Source organism: Mustela nigripes, chromosome 5 (genome assembly GCF_022355385.1).
Source record: "Mustela nigripes isolate SB6536 chromosome 5, MUSNIG.SB6536, whole genome shotgun sequence".
NCBI lineage: Eukaryota > Metazoa > Chordata > Mammalia > Carnivora > Mustelidae > Mustela > Mustela nigripes.
Genome location: NC_081561.1, coordinates 74741248 through 74761062, shown reverse-complemented (window position 1 = coordinate 74761062; position 19815 = coordinate 74741248). Strand labels below are relative to the sequence as shown.

The 19815-nt window shown below is 43.5% G+C and overlaps 1 protein-coding gene across 6 annotated transcripts in view; it reads right to left on the bottom strand.

The window, feature by feature from the left end:
- Nucleotides 1–19498, bottom strand: part of TPD52L1 (TPD52 like 1) — a 96948-nt gene extending 77450 nt beyond the window's left edge. For all 6 annotated transcript variants that reach the window (XM_059399131.1, XM_059399132.1, XM_059399133.1 and 3 more), the window contains exon 1: nucleotides 19252–19498. In XM_059399131.1, the coding sequence (XP_059255114.1) occupies nucleotides 19252–19270 (19 nt within the window). In that variant the 5' untranslated portion in view covers nucleotides 19271–19498. The remainder of the gene's footprint in view (nucleotides 1–19251) is intronic.
- Between the last annotated feature and the right edge of the window lie 317 nt (nucleotides 19499–19815).

Here is a 19815-nt window from a genome sequence, read left to right as displayed (position 1 = left end):
AGTAAGTCAGTACCCTAGAGTGAAAAGAAGGGAGTGGAAGATCATTCTGCTACCTTGAAACTTTATCCGATGAAAAAGCACTTGTGCCTTAAATAGATACCAGGGACAATGAAATTACCAGCACTGTAAAAAACAAGAGTAGTATAATTCTCATTATTGTAAATAACGAAACAGGAAGAAAAAAGAAATGCAAGGGGAAATGACAGGAATAGAAACAGAAATGGGAAAAGGACGATCTGCTTATAAAATGCTTTGAACGAGTTTTCAAGGAAGTGTCCAACCACTAATATGAAGGAAAATTAGCATTCGTAAATTGTTGGTTAGTTGACCAAGGGCTTTGAGGCCTGTGGGGGTGGAGGGTGACCATAATTTCGATTCACACTGAGAAACTCTAGTCTCTGAGCAGCTGCCTACAATTGGGAGGCAGAGGGGGACAAGCATGTGTCCTTGGGCTGTGCTATCCTGCCTTGGACAGCAAGCAATGAGGATGGGCTTGGGGAGGTCCACAGTGCATGGTGATAAAGGAGAAAGAAAGAGAGCTGACTGACGCACAGTGTTTTGCCTCTGGAATTTCACTGTCTCCTGGAGAGCTCAAGTTCATCAGGAAAGTGACTGAGGACATTGTGTCCAACCTACAGGGACACAACCACAAGGGATGCCTGGAATTCAGTCAGACATGTCTGTAAAGATGGAGTGGCCTGAAGAATATGAAGGAATTCGGGGGTATATCAAAGGTCTCCACAGTTGTAAGAGCCAAAAAAATGCACAATTCAATCAAGTGATGTGGAGGCTGCAGGTTTCCCAAGAGAAGTCATGGAGTTACAGACACGGCAATTACGACTCCAACAATTAATTCACCAGGGTCACCAACATCTCAACACAAATCGCTGGCCTTCGTACACACACTCTCAAGAGCACTCAGAAAGCCACCCGTCTGCTGGAAAGGAGGCTCAGTCAACCCTAGTGTGTTTGTGCAGAGAGTATCAATCCCAGAGAATTACTACCACCACTGTTCCACTTATCCTCATTTCACAGCCTCCCCTTCCCAAGTTATTCTTTTCCTTAGCACAAACCAACATCCAGCATGCTACATCTTTCATTAATTTCTGTAGTTTATTCTTTGCCTTTTCCCAGAAACGTGAACTACCTGAGAGCAGAAATTTTCATTTTTTTTGTTCATGTTTTCTTGGAGCCTAGAACAATGCCTTGTACACAGATAGTTTAAGTGATTACTGAATGAAGCAATGAATGGATTTAAAAACAATGAATAAAACCAAAATCAAAGAACTCTGTTTATGTAAATGGCATCTGAATATTTGGTATTTTATATCATGTTTGAAAGAATTTGGTCTACTGAGAGACTATTTGGCTTATAATTACAATTTTAATTGTTTGATTAGATAACTGATTTAATGTAACTTAAGTGGAAATTTGGCTAAGTTTATAAGTGATTTTGGAAATTTAAGAGAATTCTAGATTTACTATATTTAGGTATTTGATTTTTAGATTTAGAAGGTTTAAGTACTCAGGAAGGCTAGTCAATTACAAAGTTCCTTTAAAAGTCTTCATTGGGGTGCCTGGGTGGCTCACTGGGTTAAGGTCTCTGCCTTCAGCTCAGGTCATGATCCCAGGGTCCTGGGATCAAGCCCCGCATCGGGCTCTCTGCTCAACAGGGAGCCTGCTTCCCCCACTCTCTCTGCCTACTTGAGATCTCTGTCTGTCAAATAAATAAGTAAAATCTTTTAAAAAATAAATAAATAAAAGTCTTTATTAACATTTGCTAATTTTACCAATAGAGTAAGAGAGGCAAGCTGTACTCAGAAGTACGTTTTCTGAATCTGACTTTAATGAATAAATTTTAAATTTTAAACTTTTAATTCTAAATTTAAATTACATTTTTAATTTTAAATTAAGTTTTTAATTTTTAAATTAAAAATAAACTTTCAAAAAGTCTTTCCAACAGGACAGAGGGACAAACCACCGTAGCTAGCTGCAGAAGGTGAAAGGCTGCATGTGCACAGAGAGAATTTCAGAAAACTCAAGCCCTTGTTCTGGTGTCCCCACTTATGAGAAACTAGTCTAGGTCAATCCCCTCATCTCTGGGAGTGCTTTCATCTACAACATGAGATTGCATGAAAGTCCCTGGAATCCTAAATGATGACCCTGTTCTAAAGGACATAATGCAGCAGGGGTTGAGAAAAGGGGAGATAGCCTGCACAGGGAAAACCAGGAGCTCATCAGTGGAGAGGGATGTGACAAGTCAAAATGAGGGGGAACAGCATTTGAGGCGAGTGAAACCACGTGAGCAAACACTCTTGCATGGGAAAATGGAAAGTGGAGAGTCAGTGGATAATGTCCATGGGGAGCCAGCCAGCAAGTCAGGTCAAGAGAACATCACCACTCCACCAATGTGTTGAGGAATCTGTTTCACGGCTCAAAAAACTAATCTATTAGTAGCAACATTAACCGTATGTGCTAGGATGTCAGAAACAGTTTAATATCACATTCACAGTATTTACATAGGATCTAAACAAGTAATTAGTTATCAAAATTATTATATCCATTTGTATTAAGATTAGATTTTATGGGGCGCCTGGGTGGCTCAGTGGGTTAAAGTCTCTGCCTTCGGCTCAGGTCATGATCCCAGGGTTCTGGGATCGAGCCCAGCCTCGGGCTCTCTGCTCAGCAGTGAGCCTGCTTCCTCCTCTCTCTCTCTCTCTGCCTACCTCTCTGCCTACTTGTGATCTCTGTCTGTCAAATAAATAAATAAAATCTTTAAAAAAAAAAAAAGATTAGATTTTACAAGAAGGATATGTTGACATGTTTTTAATTTACTCAGGAACTTCTTGGCACCTTACTTAAAAGGGAGCTATGCTACTTTAATTAGCCTAAGATGAATGATGACTCAAATATTCATCTTACAGAATCCATCTTCAGCTCTATGAAACGGAAAGAATATCCACATAACCTGATATTTCTGCAGATTTTCTCTGCCCTAAATTCTCGACAAAGCTAAAAATACCCTCCAGTGAAAGGTCAGTGAAATTTGGAGATGAATGGGCTCATATTCATCAATATTTCAAACCCTAGCAGGCTATCAGTGAGGTCTTGAGGGAAGTGGCAGATTCAGGGAAGGAAATAAGCATTTTTCAAGTTTCATTCAGTAACTACTTGCAGCCTGCAGAATGTTTTTAGGCAACACAAGAATACAGACGTATCTTCTCCTAAATCTTTATAATTATAACTTATATATGCATAAACAAATTTATAGATTTTAAATTTATTTATAATTTTATAAATAAATAAATTTACTTTATAAATCTGCTAAGCAATACACGCCACATGTACATTATAAAAGAAAATGTCACCGAATCATTGTAGCTTCTATTTCTTTTTTTTTTTTTAAGATTTTATTTATTTATTTGATAGAGATCACAAGTAGTCAGGCAGAGAGAGAGGAGGAAGCAGGTTCCCCACTGAGCAGAGAGCCCAATGTGGGGCTCGATCCTAGGACCCTGAGATCATGACCTGAGCCAAAGGCAGAGGCTTTAACCCACTGAGCCACCCAGGTGCCCTGTAGCTTCTATTTCTATAAGAGACTCTCAATTGTCCAGTTAAAATAACTTGAACAGGTGTTGCTGACCCAAGATTTTCAACTGCTTTGAAAATCAGCTTCTCAGGCAAACCACTCCCCGTGGGATTGGGCTGAAGCTCTCCTCCTCCTCCTCCTTCTTCCACCTTCTTGGAATCCCTACACTAGGACAGCCAGGAAAACATGGGCACGCAAGCATATGGTTCATCTGCACATCTCATATGGAGAGTCTCAGTATTTGCTCTGTATTTGTTCGAGGGGAGGTTGGGAGAAATGGAATACCGTTTTTTTGGTAAAATATACATCAGGTATCCAGTGACCTCTTCTTTTGTGCTGTCCCATAACAAAACTCTACTCCCACATTAAATGTGAATGAGCAACGCAGAATTTTCTAACGCTATCACAGGGGAAGCTAGGATGGCATTTATATGTTTCCTGGGCCAACATCATTAGAAGAACCTCTTGTTCTAAGTTTCCCCTCCTCAGTCCTCAGGCAACTCCTTCTCTCACATTCTTTATTTTTTTGTCCCTCTACGACTAAGTTTCGGTGTGCCCTTTCCACCCCATGTCCCTCTAGATCCCCCTGACCCTCTCCAGATCCCGGTCACTCCCCTCTCCTTGAGAGGAGCAACTCAGTTCTATTCCCGCTTCTGCGTTTACAGTGACATAGCCCGACTCCTCAGTTTAATGATCATCTCCAGGATGTCAACATCAGGAATGACACTGAAAGACAGTGGAGCAGTACTGAGACCTCTTACTACCATCTCAGCTCTTCTTCAATTTGGGGAGCTTTTATGAGAAGTTATAATACAATTTTTAAAAATGTTAATTTTTTATAAAAAGTTGAAATGTTCACCCCCCCCATTACACCCTGCAGGGTCATACATGATGGTATTTACTCAACACCATTCATTCATCATTTCCCCATAAGTACTGACACAGTGCTATCCACGAAAGAGCCATTTTCTAGACACTGGTGATATGACCATAAAGACAACAGTCAAAGACCCTGACCAGAAGGACTTTAATGCTCACTGGGAGAAAAAGAAAATAATTATGCACAACGTTAAATGCCACAGGGCTACAGAGAAAAATAAGGCAGAATAAAGGAGATAGTAACAGGTCACATTTGTAAGTGTAATGTGTGTGTGTGTGTCTATGTATATACATCTATATATTAAAACTTTACATTTGTGCCTTTTTTAAAAATTAATATTTAAAATGGCAGGAGCAGAAATCTACAGTTGTCATTAGAAGCTTTTCAGAAAACAGAGAAATCTCCAACAGGCTGCTAAGCAACAGACAGCAGAATTTTCAGTCCTGCCATCCAGAACACACACCTCTCTCCATGGTTTTGCATTCCTTCAGCACGGCTGTGCGCTAACAGCTAGCCTCCAAGCTACGAGAGACCAGAAACGAGATCTGCTAACTGAAGAGATTAGCGCTGCGGCATGTTCCCCAAAGGTTTATTAAATTATTATGAGAGAAGTCATGGGAACATCAACAAAAAATTTAACCTGTTCATCCTCAGAATGTGTCCAAACAATAAATGTTGCTTTGTAGGTCTGCTATGCACATCGTTAAGCTTTCATCTGAGTAAATAAAGAAGGACCAAAAGAGCAACCATTTAAAATATTTACCCCCGGGGCACCTGGATGGCTCAGTGGGTTAAGCCTCTGCCTTTGACTCAGGTCATGATCTCGTGGTCCTGGGATCAAGTCCCGCATCAGGCTCTCTGCTTAGCAGGGAGCCTGCTTCCCCACCTCTCTCTGCCCGCTTCTCTACCTACGTGTGATCTCTGTCTCTGTCAAATAAATAAAATCTTAAAAAAATAAATAAAAAATTAAAAAAAAAATAAAATATTTAACCACTTTCAGGGTGCTCTAGTAGGTACAACTTGTGCTTCAGAAAACAACTTTGCACATGGGCCAGATGTCCAAAATTCTATCAACTTATATTTCTAACTTCAACCTACTCATCTTGCCTTAGCTCCAGCAAGCTATTTTTAACTTTGAGGTAGGTGGTGTACAAAACCCAAAGAATTTTTCAATAAAGGAATGCATTAAAGGTAGTAGCTTGACATCTAACAGCTGTAACAAAAATAGGGCAGTAGGTTCACAGAGGAAGGACTTTGGTTCATTCACCTGCTTTCCTGTCCCCTCGCTCAGCACTCAGAGTGCGCGATGCATATTTCAGGAGTAATTAATAAATGAGTCTCACTTTGTTGTAACAGGACCCAAGTAGGGTCACAAGCACCTTGCATGCATTGTCTCAGTAGTCACAAAATCCACAGGGCAGTTGCCACTTTCACCACTTTGTAGATGAGCTAGTTAACGAAGATGACTAAGAACGGATTGAAATGGGACATGAATCCAAATTTTTGTGACTACATCCATGCTCCCCACCCCCAGGCTAGAGTCCCTTTACAGGACACAACCTTTCTTTTCCTTTCATCTAGTTTATTCCTCTTGGCTTCCACTCACAGGACCACAGTCTCTCCCCAACTGGAGGAAATAGTATATAGTAATCGAGTAAATGGGAAATACCAGCCTCTGGAGTAAAAATTTAGGACCTGCATTTGAAAATAAAAATACCTAACTGACTACAAACTTCCCATATTGAGACAGGAACAGCGCCTTAATACATGGCTACGTACCTCATCAATCCACAAGGAGAGTCTTGCCTCCAGTGCGCTAGAACAGTCTTATTAAAACAACATCATCAAGGGAGTACTGTCCTATCATGTCTGTTGTATTCTATTGGTTAGAAGTAAGTCACAGGTCCTGCCAGAAATCTAGGGGGAGGGATTATACAAGGGTGTGAACACCAGAAGTCCGAAATGCCTGGGGTCATCTGAGGGTTTGTCCACCACAAGCGCCAGTAGGGGGGCCCATGAGTTAACAACAGAACTGGAAACAAGGCGTGTGCATCAGAATCATCTGGATGGTATGCTAAAACACAGATGTCTTATGTCTTACCCCGAAGTTTCTAATTTAGCAGGTCTAGGGTGGGAATTTGCATTTCTAACAAGGCATTTCTTTCCAGGCAAGGCTGGTGGTGCTGGTCAAGGGATCACCCTTCAAGAACCTGTACCCTAGCCTGTCCAAGCCACTCCCAGTGCCGCCTCCCAAAGTGGCCAGCTGTCAGTCCCTCAGGATTAGGAATGTACATCCTGATAGCACGGTTGCCCAAAGAAGGCACGTGCAAGCCTGGTAACACACACAAGGCTTTTTGGGCAGACACTTCTGGAGTCCCAGGTATCCAGAGGGTGGTCTAGAAAAGGAGGCATAGGTTCTAGGTGGGCCTATAGACATTCTCAACAGGGCTCAGACAAAGGCTAAAGCAGGGCCCTCTAAATTAATAGCTCAGGACAGGGGTCAAGAATTGTGAAGGGTCAGATTTTACCCTACTTGCAAGCTAGCAAATTAGCCTGTCAGTTTCAAAGATCGTGGTGAAAGACACAGACGCCTGGATCAAGGGGAAAAAAAGAGACAAGTATTCACAGCAATAGCAATGGCCATAGTACATCATTGCATCAGTTCCCTGAGCCCTAATTGCAGAAGGGTGACGTGAGGAGGGTCAGGTGTTGCCTGTTTACACAGTGGGGTGTGTTTCAGGAACTTAACACTGAGATTTCGAGGCCCTGATTTCATAAGGTGGCTGCTAGCCCATCGGCCCTAGACCTGATCCAGAGGGAGACCTGATCTTTATTATCCCGGACAGTAAATCAATCTGCCCATAAGGGAGAGTTTCTACTTTCCAAGGCCGCCTGCTATGCAAAACATTCCTGAAAAGATTGTGCAGAGAAAATTAGCTGTTAAGGCCTTTGCTCAGAGGATCAGTTGTGCAGAAACTTGAGAAACCAATGGAGGATGGTCTCCTGACCACAGGGGTCCAGTTGCCAGGCCTCAGGGTAACATTGACTGGCAAGAAGATGAGGACACAAGCCAGCAAGGTATTCAAGGAAGTTTTTGAGGCAGAAGGATCAGTAAATTGAAAGGCGCTGAAGACCAAGTAAAGAGAATTAAGCAGGAGGGCATGGGGACACCGAGTCAGGCAAGTCACAGGGGAGAAAGTGGAATATAGATCACACAGCATCCCTCCTTTCGGCTGGTGTCAGGATTCTGCCCTTCATTGTGAGAAAAATGAGTTATTGCAGAGTTTTGAAAGGAGGAGTGGCACGGGACCAAATGTTTTGAGAAGATCACTTTGGTAACCATGTTGGAAATGGACTGAAGATAGGCAAGGGCCAAAACAGAGAGCCCAGCTAGGAAAGTCTTGCAGAAACCAGCTGAGATGATGGTAGCCTGGGCCAAGGCCCTATCAACAGAAGGGTGGGAAGTTGTTTGACTGGAGATGTATTTTGGAAGTGGCTCTGGCATGACAGACTAAATATGGGTTATGATAGGGAAAACCCGCCCCAGGCAAAAACCTCTCAGGCTTTGGGCTTCTGCATTTGAAACAGGGTTGCCATTAACTGACAAGGGGTTAACTTTGGGAGAACTAGTGATATTTTGGAGGAAGGACATCAGAAGTTCAGTGGTAGTCATGTTAAGTCGAGATACTTATTAGACATTCATGCAGACATATCAAGTGGGTAGCATGAAGTTGAAGGGAATCTGAAATTCGGGAGCTCTTAGTGTTTGGATGGAATTTTAAAACCATGAGTCCTGAGCAACTCACAAGAGAGAGTGCAGACAGAAAGCAAAGAGGTTGAGGCAGGGCTTGTGCTGGTAGGTCAACCAAGATGAGGCCTGAGAACTGATCACTGGATATTTATTTTAAGACTGAAAGCTAATTGGGGCACCTGGTGGCTCCGTCTGTTAAACAACGCTTGGTCTCAGCTCAGGTCACGATCTCAGGGTCCTGGGATTGAGTCCTGCCTCAGGCTCCAGTATTTTCCCCTCCATCGCCCCCTCTCCCTGCCCCGCTTCCTCCCCTGCTCACACTGGCACAGGTATGTATGCCTGCTCTCATTCTCTTTCTCTCTCTCAAATAAATAAATAAATCTTTAAAAAAAAAAAAAGATAAATCGTAAATAATTTTTTAAAAAAGAGGAAGAGCTCGTTCCCTTTTTCCTCAAATCAACTAGAACCCAAATTCAAAGCTATTATGGGACCTTTATGCCTCCGGCAATATAACAGGTCCCATTACATTCATCTAGAGTATCTATTTTCCCTCAGCCTTGGAAAAGAGCTGAGTAGAAACACAAAACTCTACGAAGGACAGAGGCCAGCTCCGCAGAGTTGGGCACAGAGCATCACTGGAGAACAGAGGGCATCAAACAGAACACTGGCACCAAGTTCATTCCTTTCCAGAGCTCAGATCTCCACAGGAAGGTAGTTATTGTACCTGTGTATGTTGTAAATTCCTGGCTCCTCGCGAACAAGCGTATTTAACTATAAGTTCACAAAATGTGGGATGAAGCCAAACAGAAATGGGTTTATACGCCGCTAAGGAGATGACAGGCCTAAATGAAGTCGCTGTTGCTAAACTCCACATCAGCAAATCAAGACGGAATACCTAAGCTAACTGCAGTCTCAGCCTCGTCTAGCAAGGTAACCTCTAAGGAGTAAGGCTTGAGTCAGAGCTCAGCGCTAGTGGGGTAATCTGACCCATGGACCTCTTCCGACCCCCACAGATGGGGAAGGTGACCTTGCCTGAAACAATCCACTCTTAGCTAGAAATTTCCTTTTTCTTTCCCAACCCCTTCTGTCTATAAAAGCCTTCCATTTTATACAGCTCCTCAGAGCCCCTCTCTGCTTGCTAGCTGGGATCCTGCCCAATTCATGTATTGTTGAAAACACATCAATGAGATCTTCAAATTTACTCAGCTGAATTTTGTTTTTATAATAGCCTCCCTTAGCAAAGGTCTTCAAAAGTTATATCTGTATCTGATTGTAAGATTTGGGATAATGATGTGGAGAAGAAAGGCAGAAAGAAAAATAATTAACTTTTCTTACAACGCATACCCCATTGACAAGTACTTGAGAGGGCAAAGTGACCTTCCTACCCGAACTCAAGTGCCTCAATGTTAATGCCTTGCTAGAGGCAAAAGCCAACCTGAGCTTGACATTAGTCTGACCTCCAAGATCCCGGAAGTCTTTTTTTTTTTTTTTTTAAGATTTTATTTATTTATTTGACAGAGATCACAAGTAGACAGAGAGGCAGGCACAGAGAGAGAGAGAGAGGGAGGCAGGCTCCCTACTGAGCAGAGACCCCCACCTGATGTGGGGCTCGATTCCAGGACCCTGGGATCACGACCTGAGCGGAAGGCAGAGGCTTTAACCCACTGAGCCACCCAGGCGCCCCCCCACCAGGAGTCTTCTTTAACGTCTGAAAATCCCTTTGGAAACTTCCTTTACCTCTATCCACCTCCCCTGCCCCGCCCTCACCAAGATATAAGTTAGCAATCACCTTCCAAGCATATGGTCCACGACCTAAAGGGTCTCACGACCACAAGTTTACCAGAGAGTAATAAATGACCTTTAAAGGTCCTGGAAACCTTGCTTCCAAATCCCTTAGAGATCTACACTATCCCTAATCTCTCCCAACTTGAAAGTGTATAACCAGTCACTCCTTACAACTCTAGTGCAGCATTTTTTGTCCACGGTCATGTCCCCGTGCTTTAATAAAAACACCTTTTTTGCAACAAAGACGTCCCAAGAATTCTTTCTGAACCATTAGCTCCTAGACCCCAACATTTCACATCAACAGCAGGATATAAAAGGGTAGTGTTAGATACCACAGATCAACTATTTGCTCAGAACTCTTTAATGAAGAAAGGAGCTACCCCATAACGTAACTGTTGAGGGGAACAAAGGCAAGAGAAATGTAGTGGAAATTAAATTTCCTTACAACTTGAGACGAGCTGAGTGTGACTGACATTCCTCACAGAACCCATAGCTGCCTTAATGTTGATGTTTCACTAGGGACTAAAAGCAGCCTTACCTTGAGGTACCAGACCTCCAGGATCCTAGAACACTTCTTTAACATGGAGAAATCCTTTTAGAGACATACGTGATCTCTACCCACCCCGCAAAACTTTAAATTATATGAGTCACTCCTCACAGTCACAGTGCAGCTGCTTCTGCCCACGTCCTGTCCCTGTGCTAGAATAAAAGCACCTTTTGAACCTAAAACGTCTCAAGAATTCTTTCTTGACCATTGTGCTCAAGGACCCTGCATCAATAACCAGAAGAATTTACTTGGGGGTGGGGGGAGGCAGGCAATACTGTGCTGCCAATACTTCGCAAAAGCATCCCTGAATCTCCTTTCAGATGTGTTTTCCATCTGCTTATTGTTACCCAATCCACCTTGCTTTTTTCCCCCTATACAATATTTGCTTTTCAAACATATTAGATTGTTTATTGGTTAAATACAAGGCCTTCCTCTCTGGTGGGTGCCAATACAATTTCTGGCCAGAGGGGCCAGGCTCTTCTCCAAGGTGCCAAAGAGTATGTTGAGTGCCCCTGTGTGGCACTGCCAGAAAGTAACCACCCACCTTCTGGCTGCTGGGTACTCCCCCTAGCACGTTCTGCATGCAGATCTTTCAAACTAGCAAGATCACATTTCAAAAAATTTCTGAATGTGCGTTCTTATTTCCACACATTCTCGAAAGTGCTGCAGTGGAAAAAAATGCAAGGGCTAATCCTCACAATATGCTTCCTTCTTTCAAGGCCCGTGTCCTGGAGAGCGCGCTCTGGGGATCTGAGGAGCAAACGCCACATAAATGAACCCTACCTGGTACACAGAAGGCCCATGACAAAGAGGTATTTTCCTTGCCCACAGTGCGTTTCTCGGCCTGGGGAAATTGTGAGGAACCGAGGATCTTTTGAAAGAAACTTTGCAGGAAACATAGATATGTTGAAACTTCCAGGAGGGGCCTTGGGGTGTCAAAAATGGAATTATCAGAGGCCTAAGACTGCACTTTCTTCCCGGTCTGCCCTAACTCTTAAGTAAGGGAGCCATCTTTCCATGATGCCTTCAGGTACAAAGGAATCCATCTTGGAAGCCAAAATGGTGGGAAAATACAGACAATTTTCTTTGTAGCTCTCATGATTGCTACTTTCAGTATGTGTGTGGTAGGGGGTGGAAATCATAGGAAAAAAATATCTGACAGCTCAAGACTCGGAAATCAAGAGATCTGAAGAGATCCTCTCCCACCACCCAAGCTTTTTCTTTTGAATGAATCCACTCTGCTTCTAAGATCCTTCACGAGGCGCTTGCTCGCGATTGACAAAAGAAAAGGCTAATTATAAGAAAAATGCGTTTTGCAATTTTCAAGGGTTTGGAGGATTCTATATTTTAGATACACATCAGGAAAATGTAATTCGTAGGGTACAAATAACCACAGGTAGATTTGGAGATGAGGCGTAACACACACATACATTTTCGGCACGCGGTACATTATCTGGCCATAGCACAAATAGCTAAGTGCCAGATTGTTGTCTTTGGGGAAGGAAGCAATATGTTGGTGACGAAAGGGTATTCTTGAAGATTTGTGGTTGTATTTTGGGAATTTCATCTCCTCTGCATCAAAATGCAACACTTATAAACGACTCATGCTGTGAGAAACTATTTAAAATTTATCTTTCCTTGAGGACCCAAAGCTTTCTTGTAGACAACTCAAATTCATTTAAAAATGTTCTGCGGCCTTCCCTGGTGCATTAAGGATGATTCCTAATTTAATACATATATTTTAAATAAACCGCACTGCATTTCTTAAACTTCCAATGGGAGATAAAATGACGGGCTTGAACATCCACAGTTTGGGATCGCCCTCTCGGTGCTCCCCACAGCATCCTACCTCAGTGAACGGAAGAGACAGCTTCCAGGTGTTGGGGACAATTCAAGACCTGCAGTTGCAGTGAACATGTGCACAGATGGAGAGCAAGCTGGGGGGGACAGCCGAGGCTGATACCTTCTTTTTTGGCCACTTTAGACCACAAAAATTTAACAAAGAAATTGCTACAGTTCCTTAAGGACAAACCCACTGCCTATTCATTTTTCCCACTAGGTACCTTGTTAAAGTAGGCATTATGCAAAACGGCTTGGGAGCCAGCTAAATAAATGAAACGTATTCGCGTTAACAAGTAATAATAATATTGGGGACACCGTAAAGATCTTTCCCTTTTTGGTGTTCCTTGAGAAACTAGTCCTTTCAGCCAGCATCCTACTTTCGGGAAACAAACGTGCAGATCCTAATGGCTCTCAATTATTCTACAGTCCTGAGATTACGGATATGAAGGAACACCAAGTGGAGTTAACATCTCTGAAGCATTCCATATCTGAAGTGTCTTTGCAGTTAATAATAAAATTCTATACTGGTTCTAAGCATCACATGGCTTGTGACTTACAGAATTCATCTTGAAAGCAGAACTAAAACAGTAGGCTGTTCATACAGGAGCACCCTACCACCCCACCCCACGGTGTCCCCGGCCCCAGCTTGCCATATTATGGGGCTTATTCTTGCAGACCTCAGGAGTTCTGGACATATTCTTTCATACCTAGACCCTGCTCATATGTAGGATAGACAGTGCAACTAAGTACTGCCCTTTTAAAAACCCCCTTGACCGTATGAATATAAAGCAAAATCTATGATTTGTAACTCTGCACATTGACTGCTTATGCATGCCAATTTAAGGAGATGGTACAGAACAGTAATTAAAATCCCAGTGTATGAAGTCACACTTCCGGATTTCATATCTGGGCTCCAACACGTCCAAGCTGTATGAGTTAGAGAACGTTGGGTAACTACTCTGTCATTCAGTGTCCTCATTTGTAAAACAGAAATAACATTACCTTCCTCAGGATTTCATTTTATTTATTAAACAACACAATTTTGTAGTGTATAACATGGTATCTGGCATTAAAACAAAAAACACCATTAAAATATTATTGTTATTGTCCCCCTCAGTGTGAGTCAGTTCTAATCAGCATTCTAGTATTCAAAAACTCCCCCTGGGATGGAGATGCGCAATCTCATCAGTTCTGTGTGCATACACACGGGGATGGCTCTTCCCAGAGATCCTCCCTGAAAAGATGACTCGTGTCAAATTCATCTTCACCTTCTGCTGGCATATGCCATCCCGCACATGACCTCGGGGCTAGTGTAGGGGTGAAGTGGTGAATTCTTCCTTCCACACTTAATTTTTCTGATCTTAATTTCCGTGTCTACAAAATGAGTTAAAAATAATGGTATCTGGGTGCCTGGGTGGCTCAGTCGGTTAAGCATCTGCCTTTGGCTCAGATCAAGATCCCAGGGTCCTGGGATCGAGCCCCACATCAAGCTCCCCACTCAGTGGGGATTCTGCTTCTGGCTCTCCCTCGGCCCCTTTTCCCTGTCCCCCTGCCAACCCTTGCCTCATGTGTGCACACACGTGAGTGTACTCCCTGTCTCTCTCTCCCTCACCCTCTTGCACACTCTCTCTCTCTCAAATAAATAAATAAATAAAATGTTAAAAAAAAAAAAAGTAATGGTATCTATCCCATAGTATTACTATAAGAATTCAATAAGATAATGCATGCAAAGTTCTTGGTCACTAAAAGCAACAGCCAACATTTGTTTAGTATTTATCATGCGCTAGGAACTGTTTTAAAGCATTTCGCATGTATTAACTCATTAAATCCTTGACACAATCCTACAACATGGCTACTATTATTATTCTCACTTTAAGTATGGGAACACCAAGGCCCAGAGGGATCAAGTAAACTTGTCCCCCATTATATTAATAGTGAGTGAGAAGAATGACAGAACTAAAATTCAGGCAGTTTGCTTGGATTCTGGAATCCTAACTATAACATCTGTTGCCTTTCAGTAGTAAGTGCTTGTTGGGTATTTGTTATTACTATAGTAATCAATAAATACGTGTTGAAATATTTAGCAAATCGATATTTGCCAAGGCACTTATTTATTATTTACTGCATCTCACCAAGAATCAAATCTGTCACAGGCCACAAAAATGGACTCTCCTGCTTATAAGTTTTTTGAAGCAACTTCTCAGATTCTACCTACCCAAAGTATTAAGAAAACAAGAAGTATATTAGGGCAAAAATTCAAAATAGGTTCCAATATACTCTAATATCTACCATTTTTATGATTAGATTTTATAAGAACTTTAATTAAAATAACAGTAGAAGTTTGCTGCAAATGACTGACTAATTATGGATGCAATACTCCCTATATTAACACTTTTGGAGGGAAAATAAAACTACAGGAGGTAGCTTTGAAGGCAGTAAGAATACTCTTAATAAAAAATTTTTAAAAATCATAACTTAAAATATGTAACACCTACCTCCCATAGTTTGAGGTTTATGATTATAGCCCCTGAAATATCCAAAACAAGTATTTTCCTCGAGTAATATGATCCCTACACTATAAGAGACTTAGCCTGTTGCTATTTGGCATGGAGAAGAGGGATTATTTTATTGTTTTCTAACAAAATAACGTACTTTGTTTACAAAGCAAGACTTAGTCTTCCATGCAATATTAAGGATAAAGGATATAACTGTATTCAGTTTTCTACGGCTTCATTCCTTGCCTCATTTTCTGTTTTGATACTTGTTTATTTTCATTCACCTGTTTCTAATTTAGATTATCTTGCTGTGTTTTTTTTACACATGTATAAACTGCTGTAAGTTCTTCCTGGAACATGATGGTATCAATAAATGTCCTGTGAACAAAGTATAATTATAATGGACGTTATACATGATATTTTCACTTTATGGAATTTGGAAACAGGTAAGATTTATCTGACATTTATAACTTAATGTCATTTACAGATCTCTGAGAATCCTCCTGAGTAGACTCTCTGAATATAAAAAATAATTACTGTAGTAGGCTGAATAATGACCCCCAATGTATCAGGTCCCCATCCTTGGAACCCGTAAATGTTTCTTTATATGGGAAAGGGGTCTTTGCAGATGTGATTATTTAAGGATCTTGGGAAATGGAGATTATCCTGGATTATTCAGATGAGCTCTAAATGAAATCGCAAGCATTCTTATAAAAGACAGAGAGAGATCTGACAGAGAATGCAATGTGACCTCCAAGGCAGTGATGTGGCCAACGAACGCCAGAGCCACCAGAAAGAAGCTGGAAGAGGCAAGGAATCAATTCTTAGAGCCTCTAGAGGAACAAAGCCCACCTGACAGTTCAGTTGTGGTCCAGTGATAGTGATTTTGGACTTCCAGGCTTCTGAACCGTGAGGATAAATTTCTGTTGTTTTAAGCCACTAAATTTGTAGTAATTTGCTACAGCAGTCATAGGAAACTAACAAAATTATTTTCTAAAATTATTTTTAGAGCAGGGGAAGGGCAAGGGGAGAGGGAGAGAGCCTTAAGCAGGCTCTGCACGGCCCTCCTCTGGCTCAGTCTCAGAACCCTGAGATCATGACCTGAGCCGAAATCAAGAGGCAGAGGCTAAAGTGACTAAGTCACCCAGGCACCCCAAAATTAATACAATTATTAACCTAAATAGATGCAAGTGTTAAGTGAGAAAATTTTCCTTTTAACATTAAAGACACTCGGAAAGACAAAAACAAAGTTATTTCCTAAAGTCATGAAATCTTGAAAGGTAGTTTAAAAAGATCAGGAATTTTTATTTCAAAGAATTGTCATATGTTTCACAAAAATGCTACATTCCTAACCAAAGCCTCTCTCTAATATATCATTTTTATTAATGCAAAATTCTCTAGTACCAGGAAAGCAACTGAGAATGCTGGCTTCCTGTAGGCTTGTCATTCCACACTGTTCTCCAGCTCCTTCTCATTGGATCATTCTGTGCATAATCCCAACTCTATGTTTTCTGTTCTGTCGGCTTCCCAGAATATCTTCTTATTCTGCTGGAAGTAATCTATTATTTTATAAAGTCAAGGTACATATTTGCAGAATTTCACTTATGGAAATTTTTTTTTCACTTATGGAAAAATTTCTAAAAGACCTTGCTGCTGCATTTACCGAGCTATCCATACAAACCATGTTTAAGCACCTGCAGATCTCCTAGGAAGTACAAGGGAACATCCCAGCGGCACCGCCTACTTCATCTCACTCAATTTTGCTTGTTTCTAGATCAAGAGGCAACAAGATAAGCCATCCCCACTCGCGGTAATTCTAAAATAAACTGTGCCGATGATAGAAACTCACCCTTAGGAAACCAGATGAGTCTCTAAGAATCTAACAGGCAATTCATTTGACCAGAAACATGTGTCAAGGGGTAAGATTTTCCCATTCATCTAAACTATAAACATTTTATGAAATGTTTTCTTAAAGAACTTAATAGGTCTGCTGCTTAAATGACCCAAAAAAGTCTGAAAGTGAAGAACTCCAAGTACTGGGAAAATGAGGATTTAAGAGGCAAATTATCATCCATCTGGTTGTAAAAGTATAAAGTTAGAGTCACCTTCACACCCATCCTTACAGGTCCATTCCAAATTAGCTGATTTTTCATCCTAAGTAGTTCTTAAACCTGTTCATTTCTCTCCTCCCTGGCTGGCCATCACCCTAGTCCTGATCTCCAGAGGATAACTTCACTTGCCCTTTATCTTGGGCTCCTCACCCCTTCAGAGTCTACCCACTCATGAGAGGGAAGAAAGAGTGGCAAAGAGGGTAGGGGGGAGATAAATGGGGACTTCAGTTTTAGTTTTCCCTAAAGGTGGCAGGCCTTGAGTGGGGACAGGCAGTCACCGCACGGGCTCTGCTACTCACTGCCTACTTGATGTTAGAGGAATTCACATGCTCTGCTTCTCTCCTCTCCGGAGCACGGGAATGAGAACACGACCTTATGGGCCTGTTTGAAGCAGTGAGTCAACAAGTGGAAAAGGCACAAACAGAAGCAGGGACATGGTAAACAATCGTCACTATTTTGATTATCACCTACTAGGCCAGACTTTCAGGCTCTCACGGGCACTATGTGGCCCTCTTTTATAACATTAACACAGCTGCAATTTTACACTTTATTTATTAGAAATTATCAAATTAATGTCTTTTACTTCCTCTACTATAAATGTCATGAAACAAAAATCAAGTCTGTGTTTGCTTCCCCTAGCACAGTACTTGGCAAAAGGAAAGCACTGGGATATTTGGCAAGTAAATCTTTCAAGTAAAGCAAACCAACGACACGCATGGCTCTGACCTGTAGTTTAGCTGTCTTAACAATTCAGATGAGTCTTTCCCCAATCTCAATGAATAACCAATTACTTGGGAACCTTTCAAATACACCCATGCCCAGGCCCCAATCATTCCATTTCGACTGCTCTGGGATCGGTATTTAACATTCTGCAAATAAATAATTCTTATCTGCAAGGCAGGCTGGAAAGCTCCCGTGTTGTTCCCACCTGCTTCAGGTCAGGAGAGAAGGCCTCCAGACCAACCACTGCCTTTGAATTTGACCAACAATCCCTTGGTTGAATTCTCCTTTCCTATGAGATAATGGGGAATAAAAAACACTGGAAGCAGCAGCTTTATGGGCAGGATCTTGGCTGATGGAACACACCAGGATGGTTCGTACTGTTCAGGCAACTGTAATCCTGGCAGCAAACCTGCTGGGCGACTCCAGCCAGGCCCAAGCACCCACCAAATCCCTTTCATTCGGGAAAGGGTCTGGAACCTCTTCTTACCTTTATTTTGCCCTTTTTTTTCCTTTTTTTTTTTTTTTTTTTTTTTTTTTTTGTTAAATTTCTATTTTAAAAGCCATCACAGTATTTCTTGCAGTGTGGAAGAAAGGTAGTGATGATTGTTTTAAAGGCTAAAGAGGGCTGAACTCCGCATCCCTCCCTCCTTGGTGGTGTTCCCAGTGTAGACTCCACGGTCATTGTCCTTCCTCACCAGACTCCAGCTAGACATCCGCCCACCTCTGCTTCTCTCTCCATGTACTCCCCTTTTCGCACAGTTTCATACGGATTCCCTACCCCTGGTCCCAGTATGACCCCAAGACCCGAGGCTGCCCTTGGTGACGCCGCCGCCGGGGCTCCTACAGCGGGCGACCCCAGAAGCGGGGATCGAGGCGGCCGGACTGAGGCCCGGGACCCTGCGCGCCCCGCCCGGCGAGGAGGCAGAGGTTGCTCCCCGACCCTGGGAAACGGGGGCACACGCGTCTATCGCTTGGAGATCCCGGGCGGGTAACGCTCTCCCTCCTGAGAAGGCAAGTCCAGGCTGGGCAAGCCCCTGGCGCAGCCGTGAGCACCGGGTCTCCGCGCAGCCCCCACCCCAGCGCGCGCCGTCCAGCTCGAACTCGGGACGGGACGCCAGCCCACGGCTCAGGCCAAGAGGAGTCGCGCTCCCTTCCTGTTCCCCCAGGGGCAAGGGGAACGCCTCGCGGATTCCAGACCCTGCACAACAGGTCCTTCGGGCACTCGCGAGGTTGGGAACGCGGGGGAGGGGGAGGAGGGGGCATTGGCTGGGAAAAGAAGTCGAGCACTCTGTGGGCGCATTTCCAGCGGAGAGACCTCTCCACTTAGCATCTCTGCTGGCCCCAGCCTCACAGCAAATCCCGAGTTTGGGGAGCAGTGATTTATCCCGCAGGCGCGGGCAGGAGCGGAGAGTGGCGGACGTGTGAGATGGCACCCATCCGCTCCGTCCGAGAGCAAAGTTACGTGGTGCCGGGAAACGCCTCTCTGAGCGCCAGGACGCGACCCTCAGGACGATGGGCGACCACTCACCTTGTGCCTGCGCCTCCATGGTGGCCGTCTTCGGACTCCGCGCCGCGGGGCTCCCAGGCGCTTCCAGAGAAGCAGGCGGCGGTGCCCGGGCTCGGAACGCAGCTGGCCCAGCCGCACGCGTTCGCCCTGCCCTGCGCACTTGTCGCGAGCGCTGCGTGGAAGGGGTGGGGGACCGGGGGCCGCCTGCACTGCCGCTGTGGTTAGCGCCGCGGCGTCCAGTCCACCTGGCCGGGACCACGCGGGGAAGGAGCCCGCCGCCGGGCGCCACCTGCCGGCCGCTCCGCGCGCGGCACCGAGGGCGCCCACCCCTGGCCGCGGGCGCCTTTCTCAGGCCCTGCCAAGGCCTGACCCGGCTGTAGTGGGTCCTCGAGCCCAGGGGGCCAAGGGCAGATCCCCAGGGAGGGAGGAAGGAGGGTGCATTTGGATTTAGCACCAGAACCCTAGCTCCTGATGGAAATACGGAGTTTGGATCCTGTGACCCTCTGTACTCAATATTTTTGTTACATGATCAATATAAAACCTTGTTTTATGTGGGTTTCTGTTTAAAGATAACGTATTTAGGTA